The following is a 26,100-nucleotide window of genomic DNA, read 5'->3' as shown; positions in this document are numbered from 1 at the left end:
ATGGTAATCAAAGATTGTGGGTGTGTGAATTCTGAATATGATAAGCTCTGAATGATTGAAATTGCTCAATTGAGAGTAGTTGCTCAATTGATGAGTTGATGATCTCGTGTTGTCGATGAGACGTGAGATTGATGATACCGTTGATGATGATTCAATCATGATTCAGAGACTTATTTATATTGCTGGAATTTTAGACACCATGATCCCATGAAGTGTGACATTTGATGGAATCAAGGAGTGGGAAAGTGGAGATCATGTTTGAAACCAGTTGCTCAACATGTGGAGACTTGGTCGATTTTCCACCCACTACCTCGTGAATTCCTTCAACTGACTGCGCGACTTGCTCACATTCCATCGTGTGTTTGAACACACGTGCCGTAGACCTCCAGACCAAAACCCTAAGTGATATCCCCCCAAGTGACACGATTGACGTCTCGTGGTTTGTTAGTCAATTGATGACTTCGTGGTTTGATGGGACGATGAGTCCATGTAGTTGTTGAGTTGAACATGATGTTCTGAAACTCATGAATTGAACATGTCATGAGACATAGGTATAGTTCTTACGATGAAGTGAGAAAGTATTGCTCATTCGATGGATCGTTGAATATTGATTGTTGAACCAATATTCCTTGGTTTGAGCAAATATTTATCATCTGAGCAAGTGTTGCTCATGTGATGAATTGTTGAATATTTGATCGTCTGAGCATGTGTTGCTCATCTGATGGGTTATTGGCAGCGTACCAAAAATATTAATTAGAATATTGGTCGTTGAACCGAGCATAATTAATAAAATTAATGACCATGAGGTCGTCGTAAAATTAATAAAGTTGGAATCTGGAATGATGATCCTTGGATTCAGAAACCCTACATGGTTCGTCAGAAGTTTAACCATGGGACGAAGGAGGGAGCGACTACATGGGACCGTGGATCAACCATGTAGTGTCCATATGCTCACGTGAGAAAATACAAAGAACTCCTGAAGAGTTGACGATTTGTTGATGAAAGAATGATTAAATGCTGGTTTAATCATTTATCCGAAATTGCTCGTCTGAGCCTTAGGTGAGAAAACCTAATTAATTATGACGGAGTGAGGGACCGACCATGGGGTCATGAAACCGGCCCTGGGTTGTCACGTGACCGCCTGACGATCACTTCATGAAAATCCGAAGTGTTTGGAAGAGTTTTGGACCTAATACGAGCAATTGTGCAAATTAGGTCAAAACTATGAAAATTGATGGGACCGGATTCCGTAAGCCAAAGAGCCAATCTTGGTCAGTCAAGATAGCGTGCTCGTGTCCCCAAGGCTTCCGCGTCTCAGTCCTGAGAGTTTTGATATTTTCTGGCGTGCAATTGAGCATCCATTCGAGAAAATATGCCAAAATTAGGGTTTCGACGAAACTGAGGAAAACACCATGAAATGATGAAAAATAATCATAAAATAAGGAATGAGGAGGCGTGGGACCGCCATGGTCAAGGCATGGTCGGCCGGTCGTGACCACGGTCCCGTGATGCCTTTTCCTTAATTTTATAATATTTTGATGATTTTATGAAAAATTCATGAATTTTGAGAAATTTGATGAATTTAGGGAGTTTCCATGAATTGAAGGAGTTTTCATGAGTTCAAGGAAGCAAAAAATATTAAAATAATAAAAACAAGGGCGTGTGGGACCGTGGAAGGCAAGGATGGCCGGCTTGGGCCCGGTCCCTCGAGTTTCCCTAATTTTTGTGTATTTTTCATGTATTTTTGATGAATTGAGGGAATTTTTCCTAATTTGAGAGAAATACCATGAAATCAAGGAATTTGATGAATTCAAGGAAAACTAATAATAAAATAATAAAACAAAGGGGCGTGTGGGACCGGCTAGGGCATGTCCGGTCGGCCAAGGCCCGGTCCCACAAGTTTTCATAATTTATTTTATTTTATTATTATTTTATGATTTGTGCAAAAATACCATGAAATCAAGGAGTTTTTTCATGAAATTAGAGAAATAATAATAATAATAATAATAATAATAACAATAATAATAATAAGGCATTGAAGAAGATTGCAGCCACTTGTACGTTGGATTTCCATGCTTTAGCTTTGCACCCTCTTATCGAGAAGATTGCAGCCACTTGTACGTTGGATTTCCATGCCTGGTATTTAAACGATGGCACCATCGCATGTGACACTATGGAAGTGTCTAAGGCATTGAAGATTCTCCAAGAGGATGGACTAGGATACGGGTTACATCTGAATATTTCGAAGACGGAATTATTTTGGCCTTCTTATGATCCGAGAAGGGATTCTGATACTGCCTTTCCTGCGAATATTGGTAAGCCAAAAGATGGTGTTAAATTGCTTGGTGGACCAGTCAGCCTAGATATGAACTTCTGTAGTAATGTGGTGTTGAACAGGGTTGAGAAAACCTCTCATCTCATAGACAAGATTCAAGAGCTCCACGATCCTCAGTGTGAACTTTTGCTTTTGCGCAACGGTACTGGAGTATCGAGGTTATATTTTGCCCTACGCACTACTTTCCCCCAAGGGATTCAGAATGTTGCCACGCGCTTTGATGATGGGATCGTTATTCAAAAAGGTGTTGGTGCCCAACTTGTTGCTAGGCTACCCACCATCTCTTGTAATATTGATTTTGAATACTAATAATAATAAATAAAAAGAACTACACTATTCTAATTATTTACATAATAATAATAATAAGGAATTGTGGGGTGTGGGGCCGGTTGGGACCAAGGCATGGCCGGTTGGCCAATGGTCACTCCCCACACTCCTTTCTTAATTTTATATTATTTTTTATGGATTTATGGAAGTACCATGAAACCAAGGAGTTTCCTCGAGACGAAGGAGATTTGATAAAATGAGAGAATTTTCATCAAATCAAGGAAAATAATAAAAATGCTTTAAAAATATAAAACTGGTGTGGGATTGACCACGACACGGTCGGTCGGTCGTGTGTCCGTGCTCCCAGCACACTGGTCAGTATTTTTAATTGTTTATTATTTTCTTCTCTATTTTGCATAGGTTCATCGTTTCGTTGTATTTTGAAATACTCGTTCGTGCGGTGACTGTTAGTGTATCGTCGTTGAATACACTTTCACTATTTGAATCGGGGCTTACTTAGAGGTAGCTCAGACGCCCGGTTGTTGATTATTTATTACTAATTGTGGAATTCGGTGGAGAATAATTCACAAAACTGAGCAATAAGATGTTTATTATTAATTCGTAAGATCAGCTGAGGATTCGACTACGAATTCAGAATAATAAAGTGAGCATTACCATTCCATGGGATCGTAGATTCGACCATAGAATCGGAGTAATAGATTTATCTATTACCATTTATGAGACCAGTTGTGGATTCGATCATGAAATCGGAGTAATGAGATAATATAGTTATTGCTATTCTATGAGATCAAGCTGTGGATTCGATCATAGAATCAGAACAATTGTTTATTGCCATTCCATGGGACCAGTCGTGGATTCGACCACGGAATAGGAGCAATAATAGATTATTCTGCGAATTCAGTAGTGAATGTCACGACAGAATTAATCTTAATTAGGACCAATTAACTTTGTGGCTCTATACTAGCAGAGCAAGTTGTCAGTAGTGAATTCAGTAGTGAATGTCGGTAAGTCATATCCTTTATATAGTCAGGGTAAACTTGTTGTTTGTTCCTGAAGACGTTATCACTCTATACTAGCAGAGCAAGCTGTCTAGGAGCCGTCCGTCTCATGATACTATATAGAAATAATCACTGAAAGTATTCAGTATTCATGAGATATGCCGTTGTCCAGTCGTGAGACTACATATCTACATGTACTCTGAGAGAAAGTACTCTCCGTTGAGAATTCGATGAGAGACCCGTGTTTCGATACTCACGTCTGATTGCTGAATCAGAGCTTCGTATGATTATGAGTTTACGATTTTAGCCTTTGTCGAAAATCCACCATCTACACAAATATTAAATAATTATTTAATTAATTTTAGTTTGATTTTTTGTTTGAAAATTATATATATATATATATATATTAAAAAGTGGGTAAGTAAAATAATTTTTTTAACAATCATAATAATAGCAACAATTAGTAAATTTAATATTATATATATTGATATTGAATAGTAAAAAAAAAAAAAAAAATTAAAACCAATAAAAGCGAATAAAACTATTTATATGTCTGTTTTTGTCATTTGCTACAACAACAATGGTTGAATTTGATATTTTACCAAACACACTTTGACTGTTTTTTTAATCAGCTTTAACTTTAGTTAATATTTTACCAAACATCAAACTGTTTTGTTCTCACAGCACAGCAACGCACAACAGAAAAGTGCTTCTACAAAAGCTGCAGCAATACCAAACTAAGCCTAAGTCGATTATTCTTATTGGCTTTGTTGGTTGTTCCATAAGATGCTATATGTTGATCATTATGAACTAAATTAATCATCTTGGTTGGTTATTTAGTTATTTTCTCTGAAATTCTTCTTTTGTCGAGCAAATCCTTTGACAATTAAACTGATTACTTTTATGATTAGTTTGGTTGTTTGTATTCCAATTAGATTAATTATAAGTTCTCTTGTAATTAGTCTAGTTGAGTTTTCATATATTCCACAAGTTCTTGTGTTGAGTATATGAATGGCTATACAAATCATATTCTATTGGTTGATGTTGTCGTATATTCCGTAAGGTTTTTCCTTATGTTGAGTATGTGAACGATTAAGTTAGTCGTCTCCGTATGATTATCTTAATCGTAGCTCCGTAAGTTTACTTATGTTGAGCACCTTCAATTAAATTGATCACTTTTGTGGTTTGATTTAGTTGCGTATTCCAATGAAATTAATCATGGGTTTTCTTGTGATTAATTTAGTTGAGTTTTGGATATAGAAAATCACAATTTTTATGGTTTTTGGTGTCCAACTAAAAAATCTTTCTTTTCTTTCGAAATTAAGGTCGCTCTTGTTGTTCTTTCGGGAATAACATCAAATAGGGGAGAGTTCTTTTGAACTTGTGCTTAATGGTAATATCTTGCGGGGTGTGCGGCTGTGGAATTTTATAGGGGTTATCTTGTATCTTAAAACTCCTTGATGAATGCATTTAGCTTCGGCTTTATGATTACATCTAAATTAAGTTGGTATGTATTTTTCTTTTAGTCTATGAAATGTCTCTTGTGGAAATTTCATTATGATCCCGTTCTTGTACCTTGGCCAATTTTATTGACACAAAAGGGGAGAAATATTGTAGTTCACACTAAAAATACATATGGTTTTTGGATCATTGTGTAAGGGAGTGGTTTCCATGATCGAGATCGAGTATTGACTAAGGGGGAGTGATACATATCACCATAGTGTTATTGTTAAAGTCGTGATACAATTGGAGTACTTGGAAGGACGAAGATTTCAGGGAACGTTGAAGATTAGACTATGGAATAGGAGCCACTAAAGTTTATCTTTTTTGTATTCCATATGTATTAATAGTTTTGTCACTAAAATTAACAAAGGGGGAGATTGTTAGAGCATAGCTCGGTCGACCTCGCATGCATTGCTATCTCAAGCATGTTTGTCAATGTTAGTGATTAAAACTATGAGTCTTGATTTCTAGCCTACATATCTAAGTCTCGGACTAGGATAGAAAAGTGTAGTTGAGCTCAAGGACTTCATGGCGATTCATCATACAACGACGAATATCTACTCAAGGAACCGTGGAACTTCATCAACAAAAAGGTATGTGGAGACTTGAACTTATCTATCACTCAAAAGTCTCTCTTCTATCTCCTACTTATTATGAGACAAAAGTCGTATGCTATATAGACTGGATCATACACATTTGATATTTCGAGCCGAGTATATCTCGCCTATCTATATCTCGAAATCATGTGTTGGTAAAGCATTTCGCTTTGATCAAGTTTATCTTCACCTAGTGACGAAAGTCATAAAAAGTTTCAATTACTTTGAGAATTGCTCTGACGCGAAACGGTCTGTGAATAACGGCCATATAACATCCTCTGAGAATGTCTCAATGATTGGAATGAGAGTTTAGATTACATAACTATGTATTCCTTAATTCGAAGTTTTCGAACTTTTTTGATTGAGAGAAACCGTAGGAATTGGCTTTGCCAAGTCCGCGAACCCAGTCTGCGAACTGACGGAAGTTTTGTACCGAGAATTTCTGCTGGGATTTTCTAAAAACTCGTTTGCGTGTAAGTCCGCGAACCTAGTCCGCGAACTGGCGAAAGTCTCTTTGCCGAGATTTTCTGTTGAGTTTGGAAAACTCCACCGGTTGTCTTAAGTCCGCGAACTTGTTTGTGAGCTTAAGAGGTTATGATCTAAAGATGTGCTCTGAACATAAAACTTAAATTACTACTGAATGCTTTATGCAAACCGTGGCTATAAAGTTCATGAGCCGATTCAACCGAATCGAATCATCTTTGTTTCAGTTGTGTCTTGTGTAGTTACATAAGATCTCATAGCAATTGAACAACTCTTTAACTAGTTCATTTGAGTCAATTGAACTAGTTATGGTGAAGAAGAACAAGGTTAATATGAAATGCTCATATGGTTAACCTTTTGGGTTACTATGTTGAACCAACATACACGTACACGCTTGGGAATGGTTTTCACAAAACCAGTAAACGTCTACCCAAGTGTGTGTGACAAGCTAAGTTTTCGATCTAACGGTTGATAAATATTAGCTTGGATCTAAATCAGGTTTTCATCTAACGGTGAATATGGATTGGTTTGTATCTAAGGCAAAACCCTGATTTGAAGACTATATAAAGGAGACATCTAGCATTGTGCAAAACTAATTCCCACACGTCTGTGTGATACTAGTGCGCTCGCTAGAGTCGATTCTCCTTTAACCTTTGGTTTTCTTCTCGAAAGCCAGGTTAACGACTTAAAGACTTCATTGGGATTGTGAAGCCAGACCGATACTACTTTTATCGTAGTTGTGTGATCTGATCTTGCATCTTCTATCGTACGAGTACAATCTTTGATTGGCTTGATATCGTGACAGTTCTTCGATATGCAAGATAAAGAAGTCACAAACATCTTCGTCTCACTTATTGTGATTCCTCGATAAACCGCCTGTGTAGTCAGGAAGGATTGTAGAGAGGTGATTGATTAATCTAGGTTGTTCTTCGGGAATATAAGACCGGATTATCAATTTGTTCATGTTCACCTTGATTTCATATCTTAAGAAGGAACAAGATCTAGGGTTTATCCGTGGGAGACAAATTTATCCTTTGATAGTCTTTTCTGTGTGAGACAGATTTGTTTATTATCAAGTCTGCGATTTTGGGTTGCAGCAACTCTTGGTTGTGGGTGAGATCAGCTAAGGGAATCAAGTGCGCAGTATCCTGCTGGGATCAGAGGCGTAGGAGTACAACTGTACCTTGGATCGGTGGGAGACTGATTGGGGTTCAACTATGGTCCAGTCCGAAGTTAGCTTGTAGTAGGCTAGTGTCTGTAGCGGCTTAATACAATGTGTATTCAATCTGGACTAGGTCCCGGGGTTTTTCTGCTTTTGTGGTTTCCTCGTTAACAAAACTTATGGTGTCTGTGTTATTTCTTTTATGCATTATATTTTATATAACTGAAATAATACAGGTTGTGCGTTCGTGATCATCAATTGGAAATCCAACCTTTGGTTGTTGATTGATATTGATTGATCCTTGGACATTGGTCTTTGGTACCGTTCAAGTTATTCCTTGTATTTGATAAAGACTCGCTATTGGTTTTAGCTTGAGTAAAAATCAAATCAAGAGAGAGATATTAACTCCTTGAGATACTTTTATCTAGATTGAGTCTGACTGTCTAGTTGATTCTCTAGCAAAGTAGTTCGGAGTTAGTCCATACAGATTGCTAAGAGAAATATTGGGTGGTGTTGTTAGACCCCCGTTTTTTCAAGTGTAACACCCCGTGTTTTTAGCATGGCGCATGCTAAAAGATGCGACATTGCTCGAGATGAAGCTTCATCCAAAGCTTCCGTTGCATGTGAGATGCATTTGGCGCAGGGCCAATATCCGGTGCCAAGTAAGGCACATCGTGTATTCATATTGGCTAAGGCCAATATGGCATTAGTTGGAGGTTATATTGGCCAAGAGCCAATCTTGCATCAAATGATGCATTAGGCCAGTTGGGTAGATGGCCTTGAATATGTACAGCCAACATGGTTGGACATCGGGTAGAAAATGTACAGCCAACACGGCTGGGCATAGGAGTGGCCTACGGGCCAAAGCTATAATACAGCCATCCTGGCTGAACATCGAGTTGACATTTGAGTGGCCTATGGGCCAAAGTCGGAAATACAGCCATCATGGCCCTTGATCGGGTTTGGCTCAGGAAGTGTTCAGCCATCCTGGACGGCCATAGGAACTGGCATGTGAGCCAGAACTAAATGTACAACCATCTTGGACGGCTATTCAGGAAAATACATGGCAACAGCCATGAATAGTAAAGTGGGGAGTTGATGAATGATTTTTTCTCCCCCAATTTAAGTTGTAAAAATGTCAAATTAACATATATAGGGAGGGGTAGTTGGTTGAAGGTGCATATGCGGACCATGTACCAAGTAAGCTTCACAGCTTAGCCGGAACGCTATGAATGATGCCTAAGGCTCATTCTAGTTGCGTAGCCTTACGAATAGAGCATATGATGCTGAGGCATCACTATGCCATTCCACAGACTCGATGATGCATCACGTGGATGCATTTGACGTAACGGCCTACACGGACTAGGTCATTACCACTATTGCTTGGCCACTGCCTAGCAAACGAGTTGGATTAAGTTTCTGTCCCTTTAGAGTATGGAAGGGTACGTAGGAAGCCACAATGAGTTGCAGCATTGCCGGTCCAGCACGTTGGCCCCTCATATCATCTAAGCTCGGCAACTCGATGCAAGAGAAGATTGCGGCCAGACTTGATAAGGAATGTTGCATGCCAGAAAGTGGATGCTCATACTTCCTATCAAGCTACGAAGAGTCGGTAAAGCGGAGTAAGAGAATGGCAATAAGCTTAGAGCGGACTATGCCCAAGTCCACAGCTTATGCCTTATCTGGATATGACTCGGACGCTGTCGATTGCTCATCTAGATAGGAAATTCAGTGATGAATTCCCTACGTTGTGGCACAACCAGTGATGCGTGCAATACGCATTGGCCTAGCCTCTATGGCTTGAACTCTTGGCAACGGCAATATGTCCATATACCCTTTTGCGGACAAGGGTGACTTTGGAACGGTGTGGAAGCTAAGTTAGCTGCATCATGCTCCACGAGCATGCCTGCAAGGGCAAGATGGACGTGCATTTTCCTGGGGATGAGGCCCGGATCGTAGCTTCATCATGGCGCACCGGGGAAGTTACGGCCTGCGGGGCAATGCGCCAAAGGCGTAATTTTCCGGTCCGTCACAGAACGTGTTCAGAATTATGCATTGCAGGACATTTGATTTTAAACCCTAATTTTGGTCGATTGTTGATCAATTGATGATTTGCTAAAAATCAATCAATGAGCGGGAGAGGAACCAGCTACATGGGATGATGGTCGACCATGTAGCGCCCAGGTGCTCGAATGAGCGTGCACCAAAGTCCTTTGTAGACCAGCTGGTGAAAAGATGATTATATGATCATTAAATCATTATTAAAATAGTGCCCATCTGAGCATTAGGTGGTAAAACCTAATTATGGAGAGAGGAGGGACCGACCAAAGGGTACGAAACCGGCTTTGGTGGTCGTGGGACCAACTGATGGTCGATTGATCAAATTCCAAGTCGTTTGGAAAGAGTTTGAACCCAATATGAATTATGGAATATCAATTAGGTCAAAATCGTAATAGACAATGGGACCGGATTCTGTGAGCCAAGGGGACAACCTTGGTCGGTCAAGGTGGAATGCCCTGTCACCATATTGTCCGTGACTCAATTCTGAGAATTTGATATTTTTTGGCGCGAGTTTGAGCAATATTTTGGATTTTCAAAAGAGTTTGATCTTGACTGAAACTCTCGATTTTGCTCGAATGAGCAAGTGAAACTTTGCTCGTGCGACCAATATTTTGGGAATATTAAAATTAATAATATTTTTCGTGAGAAGCCTGGATGGTCGTGTGACCATTTGACTTTTAGCTTTTGATAGTTTGAGCAATATTTGAGAAATATGGAAAAACCAAAGTTTTTGCTCAAACAAAGGAGTTTCATGAAACGAGAGAAGAAATAAAAATAAAATAAGGATTTAGGAAAGTGTGGGACCGGCCACGACTAGGGCATGGCCGGACGGCTAGTAGTCCCAGTCCCGTGACACTCTTCCCTATTTTAAATTATTATTTTTCATCGTGTGAGGAAATATGGAAAAACTAGGAGTTTTGCTCAAACGAGGAAGTTTGCTTAAACGAGAGAGTTTTCATGGGATAAGGAAAATAATAAAACAAGATAAAAATAAAATGAGAGGCGGGGACAGGCCGGCCGGTGGGCCCGCTCCCATGCGCCTCTTTTTATTAATTTCTTCCCTGTTTCACATAGGTTTCCCCGTTCGTCCATATTTTTGAATGCTCGTTTATGTGTTTGGGTGCTCGTTCATGCATTATTGTTAAGTACACTCGCACCATTTTCTCGGGGCTTACTCGGTGGTGGCCTAGATGCCCGAACAATGAATATTTATTACTAATTCATGGAATTCAGTCGGGAATAATCCATGAAACAGAGTAATAAAATAGATTGATTATCTATTACTAATTCATGGAATTCAGTCGGGAATAAACCATAAAACGGAGTAATGAGATAGAATAGATTACTTTTCTAGGAATTTGATTGATGAATGTTATGTTAGAATTAATCTTTGAAATGACTCTATACTAGCATGCAATATGTTTAGGAGCATTATGTTTATTCGATAATAAGGTATGAGATAATGAAGCATCATACTCATTCTGAATATTGATTGTGCATAGTCGGGGAACAGTGTGGCATCCCGAAGACGTTAGCGTTCTATACTAGCATGCAATATGTCTAGGAGCCGTCCAATCACTAAGAGATTCTATACATATGCATTTTATATAGTCAGGGAATAGTGTGGCATCCCGAAGACGTTAACGCTCTATACTAGCATGCAATATGTCTAGGAGTCATCCAATCATTTCGATTATTTGTAGAAATACTGATGAAATATGCGAAGTGTCGAAAAGCTCAGCCGAGAGACTTTACGGATAACATATTCATACAGAGCTCTGAGAGGGTGTACGCTCAGCTAGAGTTTGTTCGTAAATTTCACATACGTGTCTGAAGCCGTGTCAGAAATATGCAAAATTATAATTTTACGATTTTAGCCTTTGTCAAAAATTCACCATCAACAACGTGACATGTGTCAAGTTTTGGCATTGAATAATATTCTCTAGAGTAATATTAGCCGTTAATTTTAGGAGAGATAATAAAGTTACTACTACTAATTATGAGCATAATTTTTTCACACAGTGTGTGTTTTCCACCCTTCTCAGAGATCGAAGAGTTTAAGAAGGTGTCATTCACCTCTTTTGGAAAATTGAAGAGTTTCCTTTTATTTTAATTAAATGGTGCGTTATATGACTCGTATTAGCTGGTTGTCATTACAATTGTAATTCACATTTAAAGTCAGGTAGTGAAAATAGTGTACCGGCTAAAGAGATCACATCTTTTCACTTTTCTTCCTTTTATATAAGGAGCTTTTCAGATATGTAAAATTTTCTTTACAGTTTTGTCTTCGTTCTGAAAATTCGAAGTTCAGAGTTGCTTGGAGATTCTCAAACTTTTCTTATAAATTTCAACTTCTTTTTTAAGCCTTTTTTTATTTTATTTTCGGAGCTAAAGATTTAACCCTTTGTTTGGATTTTCATAGTTTAAAGGTTGTTGCACTTGTCTCTATACTTTCATTTTCAATAAATGGGATTCCTGTTCCAACACCTTCTCATAATATTTTTGATTTTTATCATCTTCCAACTTGTTTCGGTATAGAGGTTCGTTTGACATCGCTATATACCATTAATGTTCAGGAAGTTGTGAAGATGCATATTTCGTGTCTTGGGAGTAGAGAATTCGTATACGTACCTACACATAGTTATTATATGATGATTCGTCTATTGAATCACCAGTCCTGATCAATTACGGTATTCTTACAGGTGATTATCTCGATTCGAACTGGTTTAAGGGGATTATGGTTATCTTCTCTGTTAGTCAGATTGTCATTCCAGAAAGTACCAAGAGAGAGAATTACTGAAAAGTATTTCTTATTGATCATTAAAAGTCGTTCACATTGTACTTGGTTTACAAGCATAGCCTTTCTGGATATTTATACTAGCGTAACTATCACGCAGGAAGCATGTCTAATTGGAAACCGCCTTAATCTAGCTAGAGATGACATTATTATCCACACAAACATTACTTCTTTCTTTCATGATCTCCTCGACTTGGGTAGTACTCATTGTCACGAGACCCTTACTCCAGGTCGTAGGCTCTCAGTCTTGACTTTTACCTGTGTCTTCGGTCTCTAACTTCGTTTTGGGCTCCAGAACTCAGATCGTGCACGTGGATTGGTCTTCGTCTTCAGGTCGTGATTATGAGAGTATGATGTCCTCTAAGTCTTGCACATATTAGAGACTCGTCCGCCCGACCTCGACCTAGGTTTTCTCTCAGCACTCTATCTCGGAGGACCTGTACAACTGTCAATATTGGTTAGATGCTATATTTTTTCATCTACAAGTTGTAGATTTGAAAAGGGGAACCATGTGGTTTTATTTTTCCCATTCCTTTATTAGTTCTTGCATCGATTTTTTATACCAACCTTTCTCCAACCGAGTTAATATCCAACTTTTTTGATTATATGCGCACAATTTTGCATCGGAATCATGATATTCTTGAAGAAGAGAAGATTATCGTTGACATTATGTGAATTATGAAGTCCTCATTATTCCTGGTTTTTATCCGAAGAACATTTTATGTAGGAGTCCAGAGCTTTCCCTTGGTTTTGACCATGATAGTTTAGTCATGTTTGGAGGATTAGATGGCACTAAGTTTAACAATCAGTGTTCATTGATTATTTCAGGCCGTTGGGAGCATGGTAATCGTGTTACCAACTATTTGAGGCTGAAAGCTTTTCCTTTTCTTGGTAAGTCTCACGGACATATTTTGTTCATGATTTTTTTTAAAAATCATGTACTTTGGATGCTCTTATTTAACGTTTTCCTTTTTTTTAGGTAAAAGGAAAAATATTGACATCTGATAAACATGAGCATACATATTCTAATGTAGTTGTGAGAATAATTCTCTATATCTTCATTGATAGGCAAAATCCTGATTTATACATGTTTACAAAACTAGATAAGGGAAATAAAAGATACACCTAACAATATCTAGGATATATATGCAGTTACAACCAAATAACAAACACAATAATGTCAAGATATATCATATCTTGACCATATCTTAACACTCCCCCTCAGACTCAAGGTGGTGGAGTACACATCTTGAGTCTGGAGATTAAGAATCGAAGACGAACTGCAGAGTAAGTCTTGGTGAAAAGATCAGCCACTTGAAATTCTGATTTAACATGCGGAAGAGTGATTGTACCCTTCTTGAAATGATGACGAGTAAAATGACAATCTATCTCTATATGTTTTGTACGCTCATGAAAGACATCATTGTGTGTAATTTGAATAGCAGCCTTGTTATCACAGTACAATGGTGTAGGAGCAGAAATTAGAACTCCCATATCACGAAGTAGCCACCGTAACCAAATGAGTTCGGATGTGGTGTGAGCAAGTGCTCTGCACTCTGCTTCAGCACTTGAACGAGAAACCACACTTTATTTCTTACTTCTCCATGAAATCAATGAGTCTCCCAAGAACACACAATAGCCTGTAATATATTTTCTATCCGTAATATCCCCAGCCCAATCGGAATCTGAGTAAGCTTGAAGAGTGAAATCAGACTTTGATGAGAAACACAGACCTTGATGAAGAGACCCCTTGATACATCTTAGAATTCTGAGAACAGTTTCATAATGAGTAGACCTTGGAGCAGACATAAACTGACTGACTATGTGAACTGCATGACTTATGTCTGGTCTCGTAATGGTCAAGTAATTTAGACTCCCTACTAGTTGACGATACAGTGTTGGATTAGACAATAGAGTCCCATCTGTAGGATTGTATTTTACATTCAATTCAAGAGGTGTGTCAGTTACCTTATTGTCAGATAGCCCTGCACGCTGTAGAATCTCAGATGCATATTTGACTTGTGATATGAAATAACCAGTGGGTGACATGCCAACTTCAATACCAAGAAAGTAATTTAAAGATCCAAGATATTTCATCTTAAAACAATCACTGAGATATGATTTGAGTTCAGTAATACCTTGTAGATCACTGCCAGTAATAACCATGTCGTCAACATACAAGAGAAGAATGACAATTCCTTTTTCTGACGATCTGACAAACATAGCTGAATCACAGAAGCTTTGTGTAAAGCCATACTGGAGAATTGCATTGCTAAACTTCTCAAACCAAGCACGAGGTACTTGTTTGAGTCCATATAATGCCCGTCGAAGCTTACATACTTGATTAGGTTCATGAGGCAAACCAGGAGGAGGTTGCATGTAAACCTCTTCTTGTAACTCACCATGAAGAAACGCGTTTTTCACGTCCATTTGATGAAGCCCCCATTGTCGTGCTGCAGCAACAACAAGTAATGTACGAACTGTAACCATTCTGGCCACTGGTGCAAATGTTTTTTCATAGTCAACACCATACTCTTGTGTATAACATTTTGCAACAACTCGTGATTTACATCGTTCAAACTCACCATCTGACTTGGTCTTAACTTTATAGACCCATCTGCTTCCAACAACTGATTTTCCAGGAGGAAGGTCCACCATTTCCCATGTGCCTTCCTCTGCATGTGCTTCCAATTCATCATCCATTGAATCTTGCCATTATGGAATGGATGCAGCTTCTCTGTATGTTTTTGGTTCATAAAATGACAAAATAGAAGACAAGTAACAGTGATAGTATGCATACTTAGCTGGTGGTCTTCGATTGCGAGGTGGCAAAGAATTTTCTTCAGAATCAGGATCTCGTTCCTGAGTTGCACTGTTAGGTTGAGTCGTAGAGTGGTCTTGGTCATCCGTATTTGGTGGATCAACAACTAGAGGAGATGGACTTTCAAGAGTAGATATAGGAAAAGTGCTAGGATTGGACTCACTAGGAAATGGATCAGAATAAGTGAAAGACTCAAAAGATGATGATTTGCTGCTTGGAAGTGACCAGAATGGAACTTTCTCCAAGAATGTGACATGACGAGAGACACAAAGCTTTTTATTAACTGGATCATAACAACGATACCCTTTTTGTTCAATACCATAACCAAGGAAGACACACAAGACATTCTTTTGACCAAGTTTATGACGTTCACGTTCTGGAAGGAGTACAAAACAAGTTGAACCAAAGACTCGAAGATCAGAATAGTTTGGTTTGTTACCATAGAGACGCTCATAAGGTGACATTCCTCCTGTGACAGTTGTTGGGACTCTATTGATGGTGTAGACTGCAGTAAGGACTGATTCTCCCCAGAAATTTAAAGGAACTGAGCCAGAAATTAACTGAGTTCTAGCTGTCTCTATAATATGACGGCGTTTACGTTCTGCAACTCCATTTTGTTTTGGAGTTTACGGTATTTTCATCATAAACTTTCCAAATTCTCAAAACCCTAATAAAAAAATAAAAAAATCATCCTCTTCTCCGACGATCTTCTATCAAACCAAGAAAAAGGTTAATCTCCATCAACCCATTCTATGATTTGCATTTCTTCATTGATTTACATGTTTAAATCTTCGATTTTCGAAAATCAGAACCTCTGATTACACCCAGAATCGGTTTATGTTGACATATCGAATAAACCGATTCTGGGTTTTGGTTTCTGCCATGAAGAGCATGCACAATAATCGGTTTATATGATGATTAACATCAACCGATTTTAGGGTTAGAAACGATATAATAACCAGAATCGGTTTATAAGTGCAATACATTTTTTCTTTTAATTATGTGATCCTGTAATCGGGTTTTATGTGCCTGATAATTTACCGATTATGTTTGTCTTTTCAGATTCCTTTTCATAATCGGATTCTATATATGTACCACATAAACCGATTACTAATGGTTGACACTCCTGTATGTTTTTGTATTCAGAATCGGATTATATATGTTTAATTATGTACCGATTCTTAACTAGTTTTTTTTTATTATATATATATAGACTTCGGACACCTAGCGTTTTACTCTCGAGAGGTCACTTTGGAGGACATTCTTAGGAAACCATAAAGAGTGCCAGAAAGAAGCCTCTATAAGTTTGCCTATGGGCGTGAAACCCATCTTGAACAAGCCCTCGCATTGGTTGACAAGCTTGCACTGGAGGAGCTTTATGAGGTCATGAGGATGAGGAGAAACATGATTTAAGCTGAGAGGGAGCTCCATGCAGAAATGGAAGGTATGTGGGAACAAATGGCTCAAGCACAAGCTGCTGCTCCTGATGGTGTTGATGCTGGTGATGCTGGTGCTCCTGCTGATGGTGGTGCTGCAAATGCTCCCGGTGGTGTTGCTGCTGCTGATGCTGGTGCTCTTGCTTTTTAAGTTTTTACATTAAGTTTTAGATATTAAAAGTTTAGGTTTATAAGACTTGTGGTTGTTTTAAGTTCTTAACACTCTCTCTTTTAAGGTTTCTATTTTCGATGATCTCTGTGTTGAACTTAATGCACTTGAAGTTTTACTTACAATTATGTGTTGCTCGATAATTTTAGCCTAACATGCCAACAATCGGTCTACTCGATATGTCAACATAAGCCGATTGTTCAATCTATTTTTCCTGTATGTTTTTCAAACTAGAATCGGGTCACATATGAATATATATAAACCGATTAGTGTCGGTGAAAATTCAAAATTTTAACATGTCTTTAATCGGTTTATGTTGGTTACAAGAAAGACGATTCCTTGTGGCATTAAAATACAATCAGGTTATACTGACCTTCGAGAAGACCGATTATACCAAATTATTTCACGTTTTTCAAAAAAAGTAGTTGTTAGGGACTTTCTCTATAAATAGAGACCTCACCCTTGGACCATATTTTCCCAAAAATTGATCATTTTATTCCCCTCACTCCATATACTCCACAACTAATCATTTCATACCTCCACATACAAGAAATGTCATCATTTGATTCAAACGAAGATTTGACAATCACCAAAGCGTGGTACGCGGAAACTCGAGTTAGACGTCAGTCCTCCGTAAGGGTGGATTTCGTAACCTTTTGGGCGAGGGTACACAACAAATTTATCCAAGAGTTTGGAAATCCTAATGGAAGAAGTGTTCAACAAGTCCATGATAGGCACCTAGTCATCGAAAATGCGATACTTGCTTATTTATCTATCCAACCTCGGATTTTTAACACTCTCCCCTTCAACTTGTCCATTGAACAATTTGTAAGTATTTTTGTGGTTTGTTTTACGTAACCCATGTTGTTTTTTCTTCCAATGAAACACCACTAATAAATGTAAGTTCGTTTTTGTGGCACGAAGTCGTGAAAGCGCGCTACTTGGAGGAAAAGGGGGAAGTATTCGCATTTGATGCAAGCTATCACTTATTGGTAGAAAAAATCCCGGAGGATGACCCGGACTTCATGGATCGTGTATCGTCTTCGGAGGAAGATTGATGGCTTTACAAGTTTTTGTATAGGTTTTGTGGGTAGACCTCTATGTATACCCTCACGAGACTGTAACTCGTCCACTAGGGTCGTCTAGGGGTTTAAAGGCTTGATGCATGTGCTAAATGCATCCTACAATAATAATGGAATGAATGAAAAAAAAAAGTCGTATGAAAGGAAACAATCGGTTTATATATGTAATATGTAAAACCCGATTAAGAAAATCAGATCATACATATGGCAACGTTAACCGATTATAGATGTCCTCTGTTAATTTGGAAACACCAATCCAGAATCGGTTTACAAGTGCATGAACGTAAACCGATTCTGAGTACTGTTTACGAAAAAAAATCTAAATGTTTGATGTTTTGAAGAACTCTCTAACATTAGTTAATCTCACATCCAAAACATAATTAACCCCTAATACAATTAATTAATGCTAATTAATCAGGGGTGAAATAGGTACTTGGGTAATTATTTTGATAAGGGGTGGTGTGAAGGTTATTTCTAATGACCTTTTTTGTCATCTAGCTATAGGCCCAAATTAAGTGATATAGGCCCCAATTTAGCCAGGATAAAGTATTATGTATCCTTTGTGGTGGTTTGCATAATGAATATACATTTAATTTTCTAAAATTGTGCCTAAAATGATAAACACTTCCGAATTTTCCGTAAAAACTCTAAATCTGATATTGTTGTTTGCGCTCATTGCGTCGATTTTTTTATAACCTTTTCAACGAGATAAAATTTGTAAAATTCTGAGACACGGATTTTTAGATATGTTATATTAAGGTTTGCTTTCCAATTTTACTCTAAAAGAAATAGGATACATAAGTAACTATGTGAAAAGACTTCGAAAAAAAAAGCTTCACCAGATTCAATCTTTTTGTTTTATCAAATTGAAATTTTGGTTCATTACGACTGAAAGACTGAAATCCAGCTTTTATCAAAAAATTCCAAATCAGTCTTTCAGTCTTGGCTTTCGACTTCTTGCCGAAACTGGGCGTCGGAAGTACCAATTGGTACACTGCAAATGGAATGAGTCGACTAAAACTAACGATAACCCGTTGAATCGCTAACTCTAGGTGCCCACGCAGAAGAACCATGCCCTGATTGAACACGTCGGTCCTACCTCGCCCAAAGGCCAAAACACATTTCCATTTCCCACTCTCTCTAGAGCGGGAAACAAAAGTAAAACCCCAATAAAATCATTCTCCCTGCGTTTTCCCTCTGTTACTTCCACTCGTTTCTTCTAATCCTTCTTCTATTTTTCTCCCTTTCCAGTGAATCTATATCCCGAAACCCTAATCAAATGGAGATTTTATCCATTCAAAATCCTCGTTCTATTTTAGGTTATAGAAGTGAAAGTGAGTAAATCTTCAACTCATGGAATCAGATAAGCTTGACCATGTCCCATTAGCAAAACGTCAGAGGATGCTGTTATCAAGGTAGGATTGCTTCAGTTTTTGTGAATTCTGTAGTAAAAATTTATTGGTTATGTTCAACCCTAATTAGAACCTGAAACCTCGTCTTGTGGTTTATAAACAGTGTTATCTACGTACGGGCTATTAACTATGACCTTTTCCCATTGGATGGCAGCTCACCTTTTTATCTTTTTTTCAGGCAATCACTGGATACTGTGTCCCAGCAGCAGGATACTTGCGATATGGAGGTAGTACACATACACCAATTCATTTTATTTTCTATTGGTACTAATCTAGGATTGAAACATAAGGGTAAACTTGGGTGTTTTCGTGAAGGAAGGGGTAATATCTTCTTAACCATTCCCCAAACTTAGGCAGTTGGGTGTCAGGTTAGGTAATATTTTTTGGGTTTAAGTTTTTAACTTAGGGCCAACTTCACTGTAACCTATAACTTGTAAGAATATTACAAATTTTTGAACCTAGATATTCATATTATCTTTGGCAGTGTCTTGTCGTCTCTAGTGCATCACCATCTTCAGTGTGGAACTAGGTTATCTGCATTTGATTATGGAAAATTCTGACAGCATCATTACATCAGTAGATGAAGAAACAACTGGTAGGTCAGTTTCTTAGTTGGTGATTCTTGTTTAGTATCAAATTCCATAATTCATAGTTCGACTAAGTCGACCTAAGCTCACCAGGCAGAGCAGAGGACCAATCCTCTAGGTTGCTGGTTCGAATCCAGCAGGTCGAATTATCTGGTTGTGAAGAATTATTATTTTCTATTTAAGATATTTATGGGCTCATTTTAAGCTCTGTACTTCTCCAGACGCACAAGAAACTGGCTAATCGAGCTGAATATTTCGTACACATGTCTAATCAAAGATATCTAATAAGCTTTAGCCTTCTGTAACTTAATTCTGCGTACGGCTTCACATGCAAAAGTCTGTTTTAAGACAATGCTGGTGGAAATGTCTGAAACAACAATAAGGTGGGTATCATTTACAACTTTCTCAAGTTGTACACATGTAACATGTTATGTGTACACCAGATACACTGCCAATGATGAAAATTGCATGCTCATCAATGTGACAGTGTCTTTATTATGATTCTTGGTAGAACTAGAAAGTTTCTGTTTAGTGTAACAAAAGCATAGTTGTCTTAGATAAAAGACTTTTCTCGAGTTATTTGGATGTGATTATCATAAATTGTCTTTTTTAATTTGTACATGTCTTGCGAGCGGGATAGTTTTGTGGAAGTCTGGAAGACTGTTGCTCAATTTGAAGTAAACAAATGTATCTCAGTTACTGCTTTAGATCTCCACTGGATTTTAGTTCCTCATTGCGTTTCAAATCTCTTTTCTTGCTTGATTTCGAACATGTTTGAGATCTTTCATTTTGTTTGTTTTGCCAAAGTTTCATTTTTCTACTTGCTGCAAGGTTTTGTAAACAATTTCCAGTCTCGCATCACGGCACCCTTAATTTACCAACTGTAGAAACCTAGGGAGCAATTTCCAACTGCTTGTTTTCTATCCTACCGTAAATACTCATAGATCAAGATTTGTCATTGTGGGTGAATGACTTGAGCATGCATCAGAAGTTTTACCATAAAGACTTGGATGTCAAATAAGCAATGGATGTAAGGATTTCTTAATCTATAACTTGTACTACAAAGTAACAAAACAATTGGTAATTGCTGAATTAGAAATCCTGTTCTTGTGATTGCTTCAACTCGGCGAGATGGGTATTTAAGAATTCTTGCTAATCTTGTATTTAACCAATTCAGTGCATGAATTTCTTGAATTATCCACTTCTGAAGTTCTACCAACCATAGTGTTGATGGTGGTATTAAATCTTAATTTCTTAATAATTCATGAACTTATTATTGATTTTGTGTTCTAGATGTATTAGGTGGATTCACAGAAGTTGAAAATGAAATGCTTTGATTTCACAGGAATGAAGTTTGATCCATTTTGTGTTTGCTAAAATGTTTCAAGGAACTTTTACTTGAATCATGTTTGTAGTTTCCTTATATGCTCCTTTAGAGCCGTCAAACATCTGAGTTAGCCTCAAGATAGAACTAGAAAGTTGTAGGAAAATATCTGAAGTTTTTCGAATGCTATTACTTGTCGAATTCGGACAAATGGGTTGAAGGATAGAATGCTTCAGTGTGAGCCGTGAAATCTGAGAATAACATTATTTTGGAACAACTGCGGCGACATCCATTTTGACTCCAATTTATGTGCGTATTGGTAAGGATTTAGCCTACGTCTTCACAAGAAGTGCTTCTCTAACTGTCTTTTATAACCTTTTAAAAGGGCATGGCACTTAGACTTGTAGTTTGGAAGCTATAGCTTGGAATGCACAGGCACTCAGACATGAAATTTTTGAAAGGCAGGTCTCCTCTTGGTTTTGTCGTGTGATTTTGGGCACTTTAGATTCTGATTTGGTTCTTGTTGTCTTTCAAAAGGTTATAGAGGTTTGTATGACCTTTCTAGAATGGTAAGATGTGCTCGATTTGGTCGTTTACTTTAGAAGTTATTGCGTTGCGAACACAGCATGTTAAAGCTGAAATTCCTGAAAGGCAGGTCATGTCATGGTTTTGTCGCGTGAATTTGGATGCTTTAGACTCTGAATTAATTGTTAGTCTCTTCCAAGTCATAGAGGTTTGTTGTACCTTTCTGTAGTGGTAAGATGTGCCTGATTTGGTCCTTCACGCATATTTTATCTTCGTTATTTTTGTTTGTAATTTTTGTAGACCTGAATGTAGTTTCTAATATGATTCCGCATGCTTTATTTGGACTTCCAACGGGTCCATAGAAATTGTTGGAAAGGGATAGTTGGAAACGTGAATTCTTACCACAAACTTGAGAGTGATGAACTGCGGTATGCTTTTTGGACTTAAGAAATATCAAATTTGAGTCTTGAGACTTTTAGATACCCTAACCCAGGAGAAAAAAGAAGTAACAAGGATAAAGAGGCAGGAAGAGAGGCGGCAGAGTTTATTTAAGATAGAGTGTCAGTGAATAATTATACCTAGGCTAAGGGTGACCGGGTAATTTAACTTGGATGAGATAAAATCCCTCTTTAACGAGAAATGTATATATATATATATATATTAGTAATAATGTTTAAATATTACCCTCGAGTTCTGCCTTGAGTCAGCACTCCGTCTTGCCAAAAGCAAACCAATTGAGCCTCTTCAATGTTCTCTAAAACCATGCTGTTGGATGTGTTATTTACTGTTTTCTTTTGTTTACTTCTTGAGAATGATTAGACAATCAGTTAGATTTTACTACAGGTGAAGGTCGAGAGATTGGAGAATGGTCTAGCGAGTCCACGCAGGAATGAGCCTGGTATCTCATTAGTTGACAAGATACTAGGGATCAAGAGTGAAATGGGAGTTTCTTGGATATCTAATGAAGATGAACTGGATCATATGTCACTTAGAGAAAGGTTGAGGTTGCTAACTGCGAAGAAGGTTTCTGATTCAGAAGACTCCCGGCCTTCAGAAAGCTTGCAGAAATCTGTGCCTCCTGTGCAAAAGTGTAAACCTACAGCTTCGGAGAATGCTAAACCTGGAGTCAGCAGTCGCCAGCGAAAGCGAAAAAAGACTGCAACGCAACTTTCCGATTGTGCTATTTTGTTCTAATACTATCCTTTTATTATCTGATAAATTACGTTCGACCAACTCTTTCATGAAGTCAATTGCAGGGATTGTGCAGAAACAGCTCTGGAAGAGGATGCTCCTGGACTTCTAAAGGTGCCATATTTGTGTTCCATGATGTTTAATTGATGCAATAGTATTATGATCCATATTTAATGTACAGTTCATCTCACAGGTTCTTGTTGAGAAAGGGATACTTTTAAATGAAATTAAGTTATATGGTGGCATGGAAAGTGAAGATGCTCTGGACAGCTCATTGGATGAAAATAGCTTTGAGGATCTTCAGGGTGTAATTTCAAAGGTTTGCATGTGTCTGGTTCAAGGCATCATATTTGTCCCCTCTGCTCTTTTTATATGTTTTTACATATTCCTGCCTCTTTAATGATAGTTCTATTTATTTGTAATAAAGAGAATTAGGATAAGGTTGCATGCTGTTTCCTATTTCCAAGGTCCCCAAACTAGTCTTTGATTTGTGCCATTATGCATTTGAATTTCTATTAATTTCCGTTTAATTTGGACCTTTTCAGCTTTTTGCTCAGCGTGAAACTCTATTTAAAGTCGCCCCGCTAAGAGGTGCAAAGGGATCAAAAGCTGCTAATTACTGCTTATCTTGTTTAATTTCATTAGTTGAGAAGGTAAGATACTCGTTAGGAAACATCTTATGTAAAAACATATAAAAATAGCAGTTAGGAAACGTCAACATTTAACTGTTATCCAATCTTTCGGCTTTTACTTTTTAACTAATGTTGCTTTTGTTTCCTACAGTCGCACCTTCTTCAGTCCGAGAAATGGCCTGTTGAATGGGGATGGTGTCGAGACCTTCAGTCATTTATATTTGTTTTTGAAAGACATAACAGGTGTAGTGTTTTGAACAACTGTCTGACTTACCTCGTTTTCTACCGTCATTTGCAGCATACCTTCAGTTTTCACTTTGATAAATTTAAAATATCTCCCTCTTTATTTTATTTTTTTATTTTTTTTTTTTTGCAATGAGAATAATGGATGACAGTTTGCTGTTTGTTATACTATTTATAAAGAAGAGTCAAAGTACTAAGAAAACCTATTTTCAAATCCTGATGTGCTAATTCTGATTGTACTTGATTTTGTTTACCAAAATGACTTTATAATGTTAACTAAAATGCAGAATTGTTCTGGAGCGTCCAGAATATGGCTATGCAACATACTTCTTTGAGCTGGTGAACGTGAACGATTTATCTGTCGAATGGCAGATAAAACGCCTGGTAACGACAATGAAGCTTACTCACTGTAGCAGAGCCACCATCACCGAAAACAAATCATTGTTGGTAATATGTCTTAGGCAATCTTTCTGCATGTTTGGCTGGATCACTTCTGTATTTGTTTTTTCTTCGTGAGATGATTATTTGGACCAGTTTATAAATATACTTTTCATCTAGATGGACCAGTCAATGTGCTAGTCAAGCAGTCCAAGACTGATGTTGATGCTCCCGAATGCATGTGGCTGGCATCCTTTGGCTGTTCTATCTTTGTCTTAGCTTTTTTGTTCATATGCTTCTTTTGCTCGGCAAATTGTCTAATCTTAAAATGTGGTATCTGTGTGTTTACAGTCTGAAGTTTACCATATATGTTCATATGCATGTTCATGACCATGTTGGTTGGTATGTAGGTTGGCGAAGATTTGTCAGAGGGAGAAGCACGGGTACTTGAGGAATATGGTTGGATACCAAATAGTGGGTTGGGATCAATGCTCAATTATTGCGACAGGGTTATTCATGACAAGAGGAATGAGAAGGATGGTTCAGAATGGAGAAAGAAGATTGGGAAGTTGCTCAGAGATGGTCTTAGCGGAGGAACCATTGTATTCAGTAATCTTCCGAAAAAGCTCATGGGGGACAAGGGCACTACATTTAGCTCGCAGATCAAGCTGGAGCTTTGAAATGAGGTTGAGCTCCATCCTCTTAGGTAATTAAATGATAAGTCCCTTGTCAGTAGTGTAAATTTCAGTTTTTACTTAAATTTGCCATATCTTAGTACCTGTGTTAGGGTGTCCATGGGTATCGTGTTACGCAGAGAAGGTTGCTGTATATACATATATAAGATATGTTCTCTAGTTGTTGGTGATGCGTTAAGAATATGTGGCGTTTGATATGTATTAGGATATTTTCCGATACATTGGCAAGAGTTTGTAAGTATTAGGGATACATTCCGGCATATTTAGTGATTATTAGTATGTACATATTCCGGTACATTGTTGTGGGTGAGTACGAAAAGTGTTTTACTTAATGAGTTTCTCTTTTGTCCTGTATTTATTTATATTGTTGCAAGTATATGATCAGTTTTGTTTTCTGCCCAACATAGTGTGCACTTGGGAGATCATAAGTTGATCCCTACTCAACTTTTGTAATAGTTGTTTGATGTCCAAAATCATTGTTTCTGCTTGTGCTTGATAATCTGAAATTGTATATTGGACTAAGCTACTTACATTTACATAATCATCTGAAGATCAATGTGATTAGATGTGTGCCCACTTTCTCCGTTTTATATGTTTGAAATATATTTTTTTTCCGAGTGAGTTTACATGTGCGAGCTCACTACTCGCATAGGATTGGTAAAACTTCATCAATTGTATCCACTCCTAGCTCAAACCTATGGTGAGATGTGAGCTTGTACAAAATGCTTTTGCAAGTATCATCTTTCTCTTAAATGATGCTTTCTCTATATCGTATTTGTATCTTTTTGTGTCACTGAAGCTTATTTAGAACTGAGAAATTGGATCAGTAGAGCACTTTGATTTCTGTTTTTATTTTACCTATTTAATTACGCAACCGAAGCTTAACTTGAATGGTTCAGAGTAATAAAATGTGAGTGTATAATCTAAATGGTGCAGCTAGATGAGATTGAACTAAAAGAAGCTAGCTGCATAAATATTGGATTCTCTGGTAAATGGGATGTGCTTAGAATTCTTTGGTTGATAACACAAAAAACTCTCTGAAGTATTTTGAAAGTGCTTTATCAGGTGTAGATATTAACAATGGAAATTTAATTCGATCTATAGCTGTCCACATATTTCTGGGGACATGTATATGAGAAAGAATCAAGAAGACAGAGATTGGGTTAGAAATCTAGACAAGTTTTTGACTTTGTGTCTTTGAAAGTCTCCCAGGACTGCATATCTCAACTTAAAACTTTAAATTACTCAATAGCTAACAAATGGGAAGTAAATGTTTTAAGAGTAACTACTGAAATTAAAGTGCAACTTTATTCCACCTAGAATTCCTGGAAAGCTTACCACCAACCTCTGCCCAGCAGAATCTTCTGTTTGCCGTGCAGTTT

The 26,100-nt window shown here is 37.7% G+C and overlaps 1 protein-coding gene across 3 annotated transcripts; it reads left to right on the top strand.

The window, feature by feature from the left end:
* Positions 1 to 18,854: 18,854 nt before the first annotated feature.
* On the top strand, positions 18,855 to 25,183 carry LOC113293120. Of its 3 annotated transcripts, none has more exons than XM_026541872.1 (8): positions 18,855 to 19,146; positions 19,322 to 19,370; positions 22,423 to 22,884; positions 22,964 to 23,089; positions 23,316 to 23,423; positions 23,554 to 23,645; positions 23,933 to 24,092; positions 24,434 to 25,183. In XM_026541872.1, the coding sequence occupies exons 4-8, from the start codon at positions 23,015 to 23,017 to the stop codon at positions 24,701 to 24,703; spliced, it is 705 nt and encodes a 234-aa protein (XP_026397657.1). In that variant the 5' UTR covers positions 18,855 to 19,146; positions 19,322 to 19,370; positions 22,423 to 22,884; positions 22,964 to 23,014; the 3' UTR covers positions 24,704 to 25,183. The 3 variants fall into 3 exon arrangements, with proteins under 3 accessions (XP_026397657.1, XP_026397659.1, XP_026397658.1); XM_026541874.1 differs by having other exon boundaries at positions 22,411 to 22,884; XM_026541873.1 differs by having other exon boundaries at positions 22,407 to 22,884.
* The last annotated feature ends 917 nt before the right edge of the window (positions 25,184 to 26,100 follow it).

Source organism: Papaver somniferum, chromosome 7 (genome assembly GCF_003573695.1).
Source record: "Papaver somniferum cultivar HN1 chromosome 7, ASM357369v1, whole genome shotgun sequence".
Lineage (NCBI taxonomy): Eukaryota > Viridiplantae > Streptophyta > Magnoliopsida > Ranunculales > Papaveraceae > Papaver > Papaver somniferum.
Note: the sequence above shows the minus strand (reverse complement) of the source record. Positions and strands in the feature narration are given on the sequence as shown.